Genomic DNA, 14,202 nt, shown 5'->3' on the forward strand with positions numbered 1-14,202 from the left:
CCAAGTCCAAAAACACCAGGGAATTTCTAGAAGTCTGGCACTCTGACAAATCAGCCATCAATAGACACATAGACATTAACAACATCTATAGACTATGCAAAAGAGACAATCAACCAGCCAAAAAGGGAACAAAAAGACCCAAGTACCTCTCCACCAGCAATCAGCTCCCAGATCAACATAGATTAACTCCAAGATTAACATCAGACCAACAATCAAGTAAAAAATACCCCAATCAAGAAACTACCAAAGAAGCCCAACCAAAGAATCTCTAAGACCATCCTTACCTACATTGACAAAGCAAGCGACTAGAATACAAACTGGCAGAAAACTGCACTCCTTACTAGCACTGATGATGTTACCTACTTTGGGTAATGAAATATCTGCAAGAAAACAACCAAGCTTAGAGAGCACAAAGGATCCCTCATTTCAACCCTGAGCTACAAATATTCTCCTTTATTTGCACCATGTGTTGATAACCACTGGAACCACTAAGGCTGGTTTATGCCATAATCTTTCAGCCTTGCTTTTCTGATCTTGCTACTGTGTGATCTTCTCCAATTCATTGTCTTCTACTATCCTCATCAAATATTACCACATCAATTACACACATTTTATTTTGAACAACAGTTAAGTCTTATTAGCCAAGACTTTTATCAGTTTGAATTCAGAAAGCCACAATATTTTTTTACCTGCTCATTTTTGAATACTTTATTCAAAACCCTAACCCAGGCATGTCAAACTGCCAGCCCGCAGGCCGGATGTGTCACGCTGAAACCGCGCCCACCCCATTGCCAGCAATGGGGGAAAAGTCCTGATACGTCACGTGACATTGCAAGTTTGACATGCTTGCCCTAACCCATTAATTTTTCATTTCTGACAAATGATAACTTTTACAGATGTTATTATTATGGTTGGTCTCAAGATCAGCCTGCTGTTTAAACTGTCTGCATTTTTATCCACCTATTGAGTCTTTCCCAAGGGCTTTTGTTTCATGCAAATGTATTATACCCTACTTCTGGGGAGAGGGCCGTTAACCACTTCCTATAAAATTATTATTTATATCATACATTTCCATTGGCTGGTGGTTGTATCTTATAAAAGGTTTTCAATTTTTCTATTTTTCCACTTCATTATTTGACAGATGAAATCTATGGGATTACGCTTGTACCTCAGATGATGATGCTTGTCTTTTAATGTTTGCAGTGCCAGCATAAGATTATGTTTCAAGATGATATCTTGGAGCTGATTTCTAAAAGCACATTTTACCATCTCAAAATTTTTCCTGTCTTTATTATCTGTATATTACGCTCCCCTGGGTGTCATCTCTGAGGAATATAAGACTGAAATGGTTGCAGGGAATCTAACGAAACTTTAGTGTCAGTAAAATGACTTGCATATTGCTGGAGCCATTTTGAATTTCTTACTTTAAAATGACACCGTTGACCATATTATACAGAGTAGAGTCAAAATATCAGTGAAATGCGATGGTTGGCAATTGCTCCCTTTTTCTCTAATTCCTAAGGAGGATTTTCTGCTGCGAACCAAAGCTGAACACAGCATGATTACATATCTTTTAAGAAATTATAAAACTCTATTGATGAGTATCAGAGCATGGATCTTTCAAGACATTTAATGATCTGCTGGACTCAACTTTGATCTTGCCCTTGCTTTTACAGTGTGAGAGCAAATTTAAGTCTCACACTCAATATCATGTAAGAGGCAATCTTATCATTTCTTCTAAAGGAAGTCCAATAAAACCTATTCTGTGTAACTGAGCAGAAGACTATGTTTGTTAAAAGATACCAAAATGTATTTATTATGATTTAGCTATTACATTATGCCTTTCTTCTAGGAACACCGGGAGCGGGGTATCTGAGTTACCATTTTAATCTCTATAATAGTGGTTCTCTGAGGTACATTGGGTGTGTGTGTGAGAGAGTGATTGACTGAAAGACATCTGGGAGGGGAGTTATTGAGGGTAGACATAAACATGGTTCTGTCCAATCCTAGACTTTCTTATTCACTTACTTGCTTATTTACTATCCTGTTGTTTATTACACGCTCCTTTTTTCTCCTCTTTTCCTCACAACAACGACGCTATGAGTTGGGTTGGGATGACTGGTCCAATGTCACCCAACCAGCTTTCCAAGGCAGGACTGGAACTCAGGCTTCTAGCCTGCTGCCTTAACCAAATTGGTCTAACCTTAACCCTAATAATGATACAACACTGGTTCCTTTTCTTCCGATCAGATTCTGCTTTTTCAGTCTTATTTGTGCACACTTATTGGAGAAAATAACAGTCATATTTCTCTAGAATGAATCACTAGAACGATGATAAACCTGTGGCATCAGTCATAAGGGGAGCCCAGATGCTTTATCCCTGTAATTGAGCTCATTATAAAGATCCTGCGTATGTTTAAATCCATGTTTTTGGGAGTCAGCGATAGACAGAAATGGCAAAACCAAATCTCCGAGGAACTGTCATCGTAAATTCTGCCTTCTCATAACAAGACAGGAGAGTGGCTTATAGTGTCATATATGTGATCATGTATGACAGCAATTACAGATAATTGCACTTGTGCCCTGTCAAGCTTTGGATAATGTGTGTCAGTTACTGGGCCATCTAGATGGGTCAGTAAAGAGCAATGATTTTTATTGCTATAATTGGAAGCATTTAAGGGATGCTTGGCTTTGTCTGGGGTCTAGTTATAGGTTCATTATATTCCATTCTGGTTCCATCTCCTTGCAAAATCTAGTTTTCTTTTGGAGCATCTAGTTTTTGGACAAACATGGAAAATTAGACACATTTTTCCATATTTATGCCCATAATTACATCATTCCCATTTCTCTATGCTGGTTTTGGCATCCTGAAAGGAAGATTTATAACATTTAGATGTAGAGCATCATCCATGGAGAATAAGGTAAGAAGTAGAACATTTTCCACGGAGATTAACGTACTCTAGCCAGAATCGAACCTGCACTGAACAAAATGGCCTAACCCACTGTTAAATTAGCCAGTGTCAGAAATTTTCTTTAATTGTGTAGTAACCATGCCAAATATAATGAACCAGAAGCAAATCTGGTAACAGCCGATTGCGTGCTGAATTTGAAAGCCTCTGAATGTGTGTAGAATGAACATTGAGTCGCTAAATTTGGAAAAAAAACTACCACTATGTTTCTATTGAAGTAACTTATGAATGTTTACATTCTGTAGAAAATGAAAACCTGATGTTCTAATCAACGTTGCTTGTTTGCAGCACATCTTTATGTCAGTGGTGCATTCCGAGGCAGTGTCTGAATCATATGAGTGGATCCAGTGAACTGACTTGCTTCTGAAGCAAAACAGATACAGCATGTCCTAAACAATACGTCAAGATCACCAGAATAAAATTCGCTCTCTATATAGGATAGGCTCAGTCTTACATTGGCTTTGTCCAGTTGTAGCTTCACTAAGCAAAATCTCAAGAGATCTTTGCTAAATACTTTTTGGGGGGAGACGTTGGGGGGGAGTGGGGTGCATTTCCATTCCAGAAAGTACGTCAGATTCCCTGACATCAATACATTGTCTTCAGACCTCTCCACAACAGTTCAAGGGTACCTATTCCAATTTAATTTTTAAAGATTTGATGCAATGAGATGAATCGATTAAATACCCTCCAGTTCACATCACATACCGGAGCTTCACATAGCTGTTGCAGGAAATTTTGCATGATTTGTGTTATTCCAGCTTCTGCATAATCATATTTAGAATTGCAATATAAGTAGAATGTGATTTCAGGCTGGTTTTAGTAATAAAGACCAGAGACAGCTATCTTTGCATAAGCCAAAAGCCTGGCTAGGAAAGCATGGGTATAAATATTTTAAAATGCTAAACTATGTATGGGAAAGTTGTACTTTTCAAGACACTTAACACATTTTAGATTTTTCTGGATGCTACTTCTGTTAGTTGGCTCCTTGTATGGACCTGGCTGGCCACAATGAAATAGATAGATTAGTCTAGTGCAATGATTCTTTGCTGATGGATGCCATTTCTCATGGAAATGGTTGGAACGTCTATTTTTTAAAAATCATTTTATTAAACTTTCAAGAGAAAGAGCGAGAGGCAAAAAAAAAATATGAACAAATATGAAAGGGCTATAATTTCTAGAGTCTCCAAAGCTTTTTAAAAAGTTTGTTGTTAGTTGCGAAGTCGTGTCCGACCCATCGCAACCCCATTGTAAAAAAAGTTTACAATATATTTATTAAATATTTTTGACAACAGAAAAAAGACAAGAACAGAGAAGAGGAAAAAAATGAATATAAAACATAAAGGGAATAAAAAGGGAATTTACAAGGATCACAGAATTAAATAAGACGATTAGGTAAGAAAATATTTCATTAGTTGGCTTCAGATAACTGAATATTGTATCATTTTTAAAAAAATGCATGCCAGTATTATAATCTAGTTGGTTTGTACATTTCAAAAGCAAATCAACACAATATATCTCACAAAGTAATTTCTGTCCAATCAGCAACATAATTATACTTATTTAATAGCTTATTAAGTGTTAAACTATTAAGACCATGTTAAGAAACTTTCAGATGTGATACAAGCTCATATATGGAATTATAATCCCAGAAATGATTTCCAAGTTGAATTAAATTCTGTGCCAGATTTACTTTTTAAACACAAAGTTATTTTAGACATCTAGGTGTACTCCCACTACTTAATTAGCTGTTCTTTTAGAGAGAAACTGTACATGCCTTCCAATAAAAAGCCTTGCAGCTTTTAAACATGTAGAAAGTTAGTTTGGTATTCTTTATGGGAATAAAAGGTTTAGTAATATTTAACTTAAAAATGGAAGGAAAGACAACTCCCATCTTGTAGAAATTGTTTCATTTTATTATAAATCATTTTCCAAAAGTGTTGAGCTTGATAACATTGCCACCAAAGATGGAAAAATAATCAAACCTGATCCTTATATTTCCAGCAATTTTTAAAAAGCGAACTCTCTATTAGTGGAATAATATATCAGCAGCAAAACAATTTTGCCTAAGTATAATATTTGGTATAAATTTAATGTTTTTCCATTGAAATCCTCCATTACTGCATATCGATTACTGTGCCTAAATTTCTATATCCATTTCCCAAAGCTTTTAAAGAAAGTCTTCCAAGATTTTAGTTCTCTCTAAGAAACATACAACTGTCTTTTAAAACTTGAAAAAAATCTAAAAAGAAGAAAAAATCAGCAGAAGTAAAATACCAAATATGACTGATAGATAAGTATATGCATTACAAGCTACTGTAATTCTTTCTCTCAAATCCTTTGAATAAAATTGGCTCAAGTTGAAAGAGAATTTTCCTGGTTGCTTCATTTATAATGCTCCCTCCCCCAGCTCATTTTTTTTCGCATTATGCTTGAAGGAACTGTTAATTCCTAAGATGCTTATTGCCTTCTTACTGCCAATATCTTTATTTAACTCCTTACTGTTTGAACTGCTTTTCTCTGTGGCAAAATGAAAAATCAGTACTTTTGGGGAAAAAAGAAAAGATTCATATTTATCAAAAAAAAAAAAAACCTTTTCTTTGTCTTGTTTTCCTCTGACCAATTTCTGAAATCCTTAGTTGCATGATTCTCCAAGTTTTTGTTTGATGCAAGACTAGACCCGCTTTAGCAATTCTCTTCATTGCTTCCAACATTTTAAATTCTACCATGTAAAGCATTTACATTATATCAATAGCTGTATTTAATTTCACATTTATTTCCAAAGGCCTTCACTATGAATAACATTCTGTACTGCTCCACAATTTCATAACAAAACACAGACACAGAAACTCTTTTTTCTCTAAGTTTTAAGAAATATCCCAGCTCTTCTTTTTTTTTTCTTCCAATGTTGCATTTAAGATGGCAGGTTTGTCAATCGGCTTTTCATTATTTATAATTAACATTTTAAGAGAGGAAAACATTTTACAAAGATTATGGAGAATACAGCCAAATTCAGTGTGCTGTATGCTGAATTTGTTCAAACCACACTCCGTTTCCTCTGCCATTTGCTCATTCACTTTGGCAGCAATGACAGCTACCCAGAGTATGTGATAGCAATACAGGGATCACACAAAACAGGACATGACAAATAGGGGAAACAATGTGGAATTATGTTCCACATGTTCATTGTGGTACATTAATAATGGAATCTACTTCTCTAATTTTTGTTTAACTCACCATCAATTGACTAATGATGGTGGGATTCATGAATATCTAAATATTGGCTACCCTAAGTCACTTTCCTTTATAAGAGACATGCTGAAAGTATGGAGATATTTCAATATTGGATTATTAGCATTACTAGCAGCTAGGGCTATGCCAACGCCAGATGGAACTATANTGGAACTATAGCATTTTGTATATGGGGTCCTTGGTGCTCTCTGAGCTTGGTAGTTTCCTTGCAGATATTTCATTACCAAACTAGGTAACATCATCAGTGCTTATGATGATATCATCATCATATATTCTATACCAGACATGTCAAACCTGCGACGTCACGTGACATCGCGAGACATATCGGGACTGTTTTGCCATTGCCGGCAATGGGGTGGACGCGGCTTCCGTGTGACAGATCTGGCCCGCAAGCCGGCAGTTTGACACCCCTGTTCTATATGATTGTGTATACATTTCTGCCAGCATATATCCATCCCCAAGTTATACTGGATAAGACTATTTTATTCAGTTTTCAACAATCACCTTAAATCTAATCAGGCCTGCTTTTTCTCTTGAATTAGTTAATGTCTTCCAATCTGAAAAAGGAGAAGCAAAATTTTGTAGATGGCACAAAATGTCCACCAGGACATCAGTGCAAGTCTAAATTGTTGACGGTCTGGGTATGAGCCAAATCTGGAATCTAGATAAGATACAGCCAATCCCCAGGTTAAGAATGAGCTTTGTTCCTAAGTCTGTATTCAACCTGAATTTGTATGTACTGTAAGTCAGAACTCGTACTTATGAATGTAAATTTGTTCAATAAAATAAATAATAAATAAATATCATTCTGAGAGAGAAATGTGACTGCATTTGGGTAATCCATGTGCAAAAGAGGCTAGCAAGATTTATTTATCCCATGTGATGTAAGAACTTAGTATGAGAGAATTTAACATATAACTATCTTCTGGGTATTCTCTTTTAATGATGCATTCGTTTTCACAGTTAAGAAAAAGGTATGTCAGATGATTCTGAGGCTGATAAAAATCAAAGCCTCCGAAAATTATTTAATGGAGACTTGAAGGATTTATCTTCATAATAAGGAAATGAAATCACCCAGGGAGGCTGGGCAAGTAATTGTATGTCAGGGGAAAAATCTATGATAGGCAGCAACTGAGTTTACCTGAGTGGATATTTATGGGAAAAGATACAGTTTTTCTTAACGATCTGTAGTTCATTTTAGGTGATGAAATACAGGTCAGGACCTGCTTGCTTTACGAAGTTTTCTTTTGTCAGGTTACGTTTTCCCAACTCATTTGCCCATGCCTGTAGAGCTATTTTTTCCAGACTGTTGAGAGATAATTCCAGCAGACTTCTAGAAAACTTTCCAGTGGGAAGTTAAAATAATTCTACATTGTGTTATTGTTGTTTTGGTTTTGTGTAGGGGCCAAGAAACAAATACTTACTCATGTGATAACCCGATTGCCTTTCAAACGTGTTATCTTCTCTTGCCAATTGTTCACTGTCTTTATAGATAATAATGATGATGAGGATGATGATGATGAGGATGATGATGATAAAGTTGGAAGGGACCTTGGAGGTCATCTAGTCCAACCCCCTGCTCAGGCAGGAAACCCTATACCATTTCGTACAAATGGCTGTTCAGTTTCTTCTTAAAAACTTCCAGTGTTGGCACATTCACTGCTTCTGGAGGCAGGTTGTTCCACTGGTTAATTGTTCTAACTGTCAGGAAGTTTCTCCTTAGTTCTAGGTTGCTTCTCTCTTTTGGTTAGTTTCCATTCGTTGCTTCTTGTCCTGCCTTCAGGCGCTTTGGAAAATAGCTTGACTCCCTCTTCTTTGTGGCAGCCCCTGAGATATTAGAACACTGCTATCATGTCCCCCCTTGTCCTTCTCCTCATTAAACTAGACATACCCAATCCCAGCAACCATTCCCTATATGTTTTAGCTTCCAGTCCCCTAATCATCTTTGTTGCTCTTTTCTGTACTCTTTCTAGAGTCTCAACATCTTTTTTACATCGTGGTGACCAAAACTGGATGCAGTATTCCAAGTGTGGCCTTACCAAGGCATTGTAAATAAATAAGCCAAGTATAAATTAGGTGTGTAAAGTTAGCTGCTATCTTTGTGGATGACAGTTAGAGCAACTTTCAGTCTATCAGATGTGTTGAGAACCTTGTTAGATTCTTCCTTGGACTGGATTGTGGACTGAAGGAGAGATGTAAGTGGCTAAAAGGTCACCACAGTTATGAAGATAGCTATTGTGTCCCTTCCTGGAAAAATATGATTCAACCATTATTATTCAGATACCAGTCTTCCAATTTGAATATTATAATACACATCACTTAGGTTTGCCCTTGAAGAAACCTCAGAAATAGTAATGGTAGGAAAAGGGGGCAGCTGAATTTCTGTCAGATGTTTTCTAGCAGGAGCATATAACTGGCATTCTTACCTTAGTTGTCCATATCAAGGTCCTTGTTGTTATATCTAATTCCCTACGTGGTGTGAGATCTGCTTTCCTGAAAGTATCCTAAGATACTTTCATATCTTAGGGCCTCCAATCTTGGTTTATTACCAGTTGCTGACTCAGAAGGAAGATCAGCTGGAATCTACTGGAGAAGGACCTTCTTAGGGATGACCCTAGCTTTGTGAAGCTCCCTTGCATTTGAAATTTGGACCATTCAAAAATAAATATTTTAGGGACAAGTACTATGATGCCCATGGGAACCAATTTGCACATAAACTCTTCTCTTTTAAAAAAGAGTTTTGAATTAAAACAATAAATGGGAAGCTAGCACCACCAGCTTCTGGCTTTATCTTTAGACCCAAGAATATCGTTAGGCCTCTTGTGTGTGAATGGCTGGCTGGCTGGCTGGCTGAGTTAGATGTCTGCAATCCAATGCTTTGCTTTGAAATGTAGTCATTTTTCAGGAGGAGATAAGCTAGGTAGCAAGGGTGCACCCTCAAAGCTAAAGAAGCTGGCAGAAAACAGCCAATGGCTTTTTCCCCCCTGAATGTGTTCCATACACCATGGAAGCTATTTTGTGAAAATACAATCTCCTTTCAGTTGTTTAGTGAGAGCATCACCACTACTCTAAAAATTCTACACGTGTGAGCCATCAGATGCAAAATCAAGCCTAAGGAGTTGAGATGGCTATATTAAGAAGCTTAATTTCTTCAACCTGAGATTACAAAATCAGTGAACCTTTCTATCTTGCCTGATTATTACACATGTATTAGATCCAGACAGTCTTATAGAGTGTGGATCCACTGCAATCACAAATAACATGTCCCATTGATTTCAGTTGGTCTTCTCCAAGTATGAATGATCCTGGATCAAGTTTAGGAGTGCTTTAGAGGAGATTTTTCTCTCTTGGTTAACATTCGCACTTCTTTCAGTTTTTAAAATTATAGTTATTTATCTACTTTTTGACATATATTATTTAATATGTACATATATTATAATTAAAATTCTAATATGGATAGTGGATGTTTCAGCACCTGGAGACAGCAGAATAAAAGACAAAGAAGAAAATCACAAAGTACAAAGTCCTGCAAATAGAAATAGAATGACTGTGGCAGAAGAAAATAAAGATATTACAATAAAATCAATAAAACATAAAGATAATAGATGGCAAATGTGATGAAGCAAGAAGGTTTTACTCTCTCTTGTCAAAGGCCAGGTGAAGATTGTCTGTCTGTCTACAATGGCCTTAGGTATCTTGCAACCAGATTTTAAAAGTACTACTGATTTAGGCACAATTTAAAAGATTATAAGCTTCTGTTGTTGAAATGTTCATGGGAATGAGGATCTCACAGTTTCAAGAAATAATTGTTACATTTCCACATTTTTAAGAACTGGTTATTATATTAATACTGTAGATATAGAAAGGTATGTCTATCAAGACAGAACATTCTGCAGTAATCATCCTAATTGAGGTGAAAGATTTAACTTGGATTGCCAATTAGAGATCTTTGGTGGTGTCAAATTTTGAAGTTCCAAGATTTGAGGTGCATGGCCTTCTAACAAGAGGCTGACCCTCTGTTGTAGAATTAGCAATCCTTTTTTTTTCCTTGCAGCATCAGAACAAGATCAGTGAATACTATTCAACAATGGCAGGAGACCACTGATGTATCTTACCAGTATCTCACATTCACTCATTCATTCAGAGAATACATACCAATTAAACTCTCCTTGATGGACAAGGTACAGTAGGGTGTGAAAAATCCCTTGGAACACTCTCAGAGGTGATTTTTGATGGACTAGAAGATGGGACTTCACACTTCTCGTCTCTCCAGCTTTTTAATAGGCAATGGTGGCTTTTTTCAACTGAATTATTTGCATCCTTAACATTTATACAATGTTAGTGGTCATTCAATAAGCAGTCTGGTTAGATCTCAGGATGTTGTTTGCCATGACTATACCATGAGAGAAGGCAAAATTCTTGGTTAAAAACATTTTGATATATTTGGAGATATTCCTGTACAATTCTTATTTTTACATTCCAGATCTCTTTTCTAGCGATCACAATTTTTCAACTTTTAGCGTCTGGCCACTAACGTATCCTGCAATAGCTTTACTCCCTGTCCATATTTTCTGTTGTCTTGACATCAGAATAGGAGGGAGAACAGATTATTCTAAATCATAGGGTTTTTTTATTATAGTTTGCTAATAAAAAAACTAATAAAACTAGGTTCACATAATGTTCTAAGCCAGTTTCCAAAACACAGTGGGTTACGGTACAGTCTGCCAAAATGAAGAAAACTATATCTTGACTTGATAGGTTTGTGAAATGAAATATAACATGCGCATAGCTAAGTACTAGATCAGAAGCATACTGAGAGTGGGACGGTCCATTCCGCAAAATGGTGGGTACGGCATTTTTTTTCAAAGAAAATTTTATTGGTTTTCTAGTTTTACATTTAAGTATTGGAAAAGCAACATGGCGGCTGAGTTGGTCAATAATTCCATAACATACAAATATCTTTAGTACAGATCTCGAACTATTACATTAAGTGTTTCCTCTCTTTTCCCCTTAGTATTTACTGTCTCATCTTTAAATTAGTACAATTCTTATTATATCAATTAAATAAAAAATAACTTTCTTGCATTTATCAATAATTTTTAGTTTATACATATCCTAGTTGTTTTAACATTCAATCTTTTTAGACAATCAATGTCCTGATTAATTTCCCCCAATTTTTGGTTTCCCATTAATATTTATATTTCACGTTTGATATTTATAATTTCCAAATTTTAAATAAACCCAATTCCCTTTATCACAATTCATCACAAGATCTAATGTTCAGAATACACATCTTATCTATTTGAGTTCTCGCCATCTTACATCAACTAATTAGTAATACAATATAATATTCTTATTTTCTGGTAATTTCCATATATTTTAAATTTAGTAACCAAAATTCCTCCTATTTCAACATTTAATACTTCCTGTCTTTTTCTCTTAATATTTACTATCTCATATTTAAGCTAATAATTGTAGTTAAGACTTCTTTCATGTATGCATCACACAACGCTGTACTGTTGTTTGGAATCTTTAGCTACAGCAGTAGAATAAACGGGAGCTGCCTGTACATCATAAATGCCCTTATTATAAATGGAATTTCCTGGGACCTGGTCTCGCTGCACTGCTGAGTCTGTTGCACTTTTCATGATGGTTTTTAATTACATGCTCTGGGTCTTAAAGAGAACTTTCAGTCTTCCGACAGATTTTATCTACTGATTATTTTCACAAATTGTTACAGAAAAGGCCTTCAGGGCTGCAGTGTAGGTGGAGGCTCAGTTACCCAGTCATAGATTGGATGCCAAGGAGAAGCGTCTTAACCTATGCTTACAAAGGCAGGTGCTGACAGTTCCATCTTGCCAAGGGAAACATGCTCACATTCTGGAGACTAACCGAGAAGACGGTAAAGAAACAATCTTGGCGCGTTAGACAGAAAACAGCTAGTGTTTTTCTCTCGCTTTGACTCTTACGTCAAACAAATTTCCGCTTCTGTCAAATGGGCTTCCTCGTAAGGAAGGTTGCCTATCTCTGTGTGCGTGTGTGTGTGTATATATTGCATGCATCTCCAGCTGTTGAATAATTACTGCTGCTGAGAATATTTGGTTTCTTGTTATAAGCAAATATGTCCCAACCAAAATCCAAGACATTGTACTGCAGCCCTCCTTTTCTACCATTTAGGTTCATCAATACTACAGCTGTCTACCAGAAGACAAAGTACCCTATGTCAACAGCCCTGGAGAGAAAGCCCGTATCAAACAGCTTCTGCACCAGCTGCCTCCACATGACAATGAGGTAAGTCATTCAGAAACCACCGAAGAAATATTGGAGCGCACCTTAGCAGGCCATCCTTCTGATGTTTGAGTTGTGCGTACCCAGCCAACTAGCCAGCTAACTGAGTCTTTGGCAGAGGATTTGTTAAAGGTTTATTTTGTGAAACCCTTGGCGGTTTTGGGTGGGGTGTTAAAAAAATATAGAAGTTCCCGCTCTCTATAGCTGCTTTTAGTTAGATGAAAAGGCCTCAAATCCTCACGTTTCAGTCAAAAATGCATGTTTATTTAATGCCTCTTTGGATTGTTGTATAAATAGTTCATGCTTTTAACTTTTACATGTGTTGTATTTCAATCCCTGTCCAATTCATAAATAAATTCTATTAGTTTTAATAAAACTTTGAAAATCTAAAGGTGCTATCTTAGCTACATGAAGTAGTGTATGTTCTTAGGAAAGCTTTTTTAAAGTAAGCATAGTTTGCAACTTCTGAAATAAGTTGGCGAAGAATCTGCAACTTTTGGAATGAGACTCAGTAGAGATATTGAGTTGACGCTGATGTTAATGGAATACTTCTGTATTATAAGAAATAGCATATTTCCTCAGGTTTTCTAAAAAAAATTATGGGGTCAGTTAGCCTGTTCTTCTACTGCAGTTGCTGGTCTTTCACTTTTCTTACTTTTGTATTAAATTGGGCAATTGAGAAAAAAAAACATTTATAGCAACAGTCATGTTATTCATTCTACTTGTATATGGCTTCACCCTCAGGACACACTAAAACAGGCGGCTTATGCTATTTCTGCAATGTACAACTATGAGTGCCCGTGCAAAGAAAGGGCCAAACGACATAACAATAAGTGGGTGAGGAAATGCAGAGCAATTTTAATGGAAATAAAAACTTGTTTGGGAAGTTGGTGGTGCCTCCAGCGGGAGGGAATTTAATTAAAAATAAAAAGGATAAAATTATTTGGGGTCAAACCTAAATGAGGGAATGCTGGAAGGAATATTTTATTTTTGTATGGGAATGATGAATAGTGGAAATTAAACGAATGTCATAAAAATGATGGGTGGGGAGCCATAAACGCTGTTAGTATGTTGAAATGCTGGGTGGGGTATTCTGGAAACAATTAAAGTCCGCACATCTTCAAGTTGCTAACGTTGAAAAATACTGAAATATGGTAAGGTGGTGCAGTTAGAGAAAAGGTTGCACATCTACAAACGGATGAGGTTGGCCTGTGGAGTGGCAGTGCAATTTGTTTAATGTGTTTGCAGGATGCATCTCTGCCTGAAGAATAGAAGAACACTGATAGGGCTCCGCCAATATAAAAGAAAGCCTAGCAAGAATGAATACAGAATATGCAAGGATTTTTGCTTGTCTGGGAAAGTGCTTGACAGATTGAAAATATACCACAGATACATTGAGCAAAATGTCAGAAGTGCATTGAGGCTTTATGCCAGGCAGAGCATATGCAGACCAGAGTTTTTCCTCTTTAGTAGGTCATAGAAAAACGTGAATATAAAATAGTAGGCTTATTTGTTGATTTAGAAATACATGTTTGCTGAAGTGAAGAGGCTTGAATTAAGGAGTTATTTTGGATAAATACAGAGTTGAAGATGGTTGCTGGATGCTGAAGAATGGGATTGTATGGGATGAAAATAAAGCATAGGTCAAAATAAAATGCTCAGTGGTTTGGCTTGTCTGATGTCTTCTTTAGTAATT

At 36.4% G+C, this 14,202-nt stretch overlaps 1 protein-coding gene across 1 annotated transcript in view; it reads left to right on the forward strand.

Annotated features, from left to right (window-relative positions):
* LOC107294920 (prickle-like protein 2) overlaps positions 1-14,202 on the forward strand; it is a 57,670-nt gene that overhangs the window by 14,661 nt on the left and 28,807 nt on the right. Inside the window, 1 exon segment of the mRNA XM_015824188.1 lies at positions 12,396-12,509. Coding sequence (XP_015679674.1) covers positions 12,396-12,509 — 114 coding nt within the window.

This window comes from Protobothrops mucrosquamatus, unplaced genomic scaffold (genome assembly GCF_001527695.2).
Source record: "Protobothrops mucrosquamatus isolate PMUCROS unplaced genomic scaffold, P.Mucros_1.0 scaffold2154, whole genome shotgun sequence".
NCBI lineage: Eukaryota > Metazoa > Chordata > Lepidosauria > Squamata > Viperidae > Protobothrops > Protobothrops mucrosquamatus.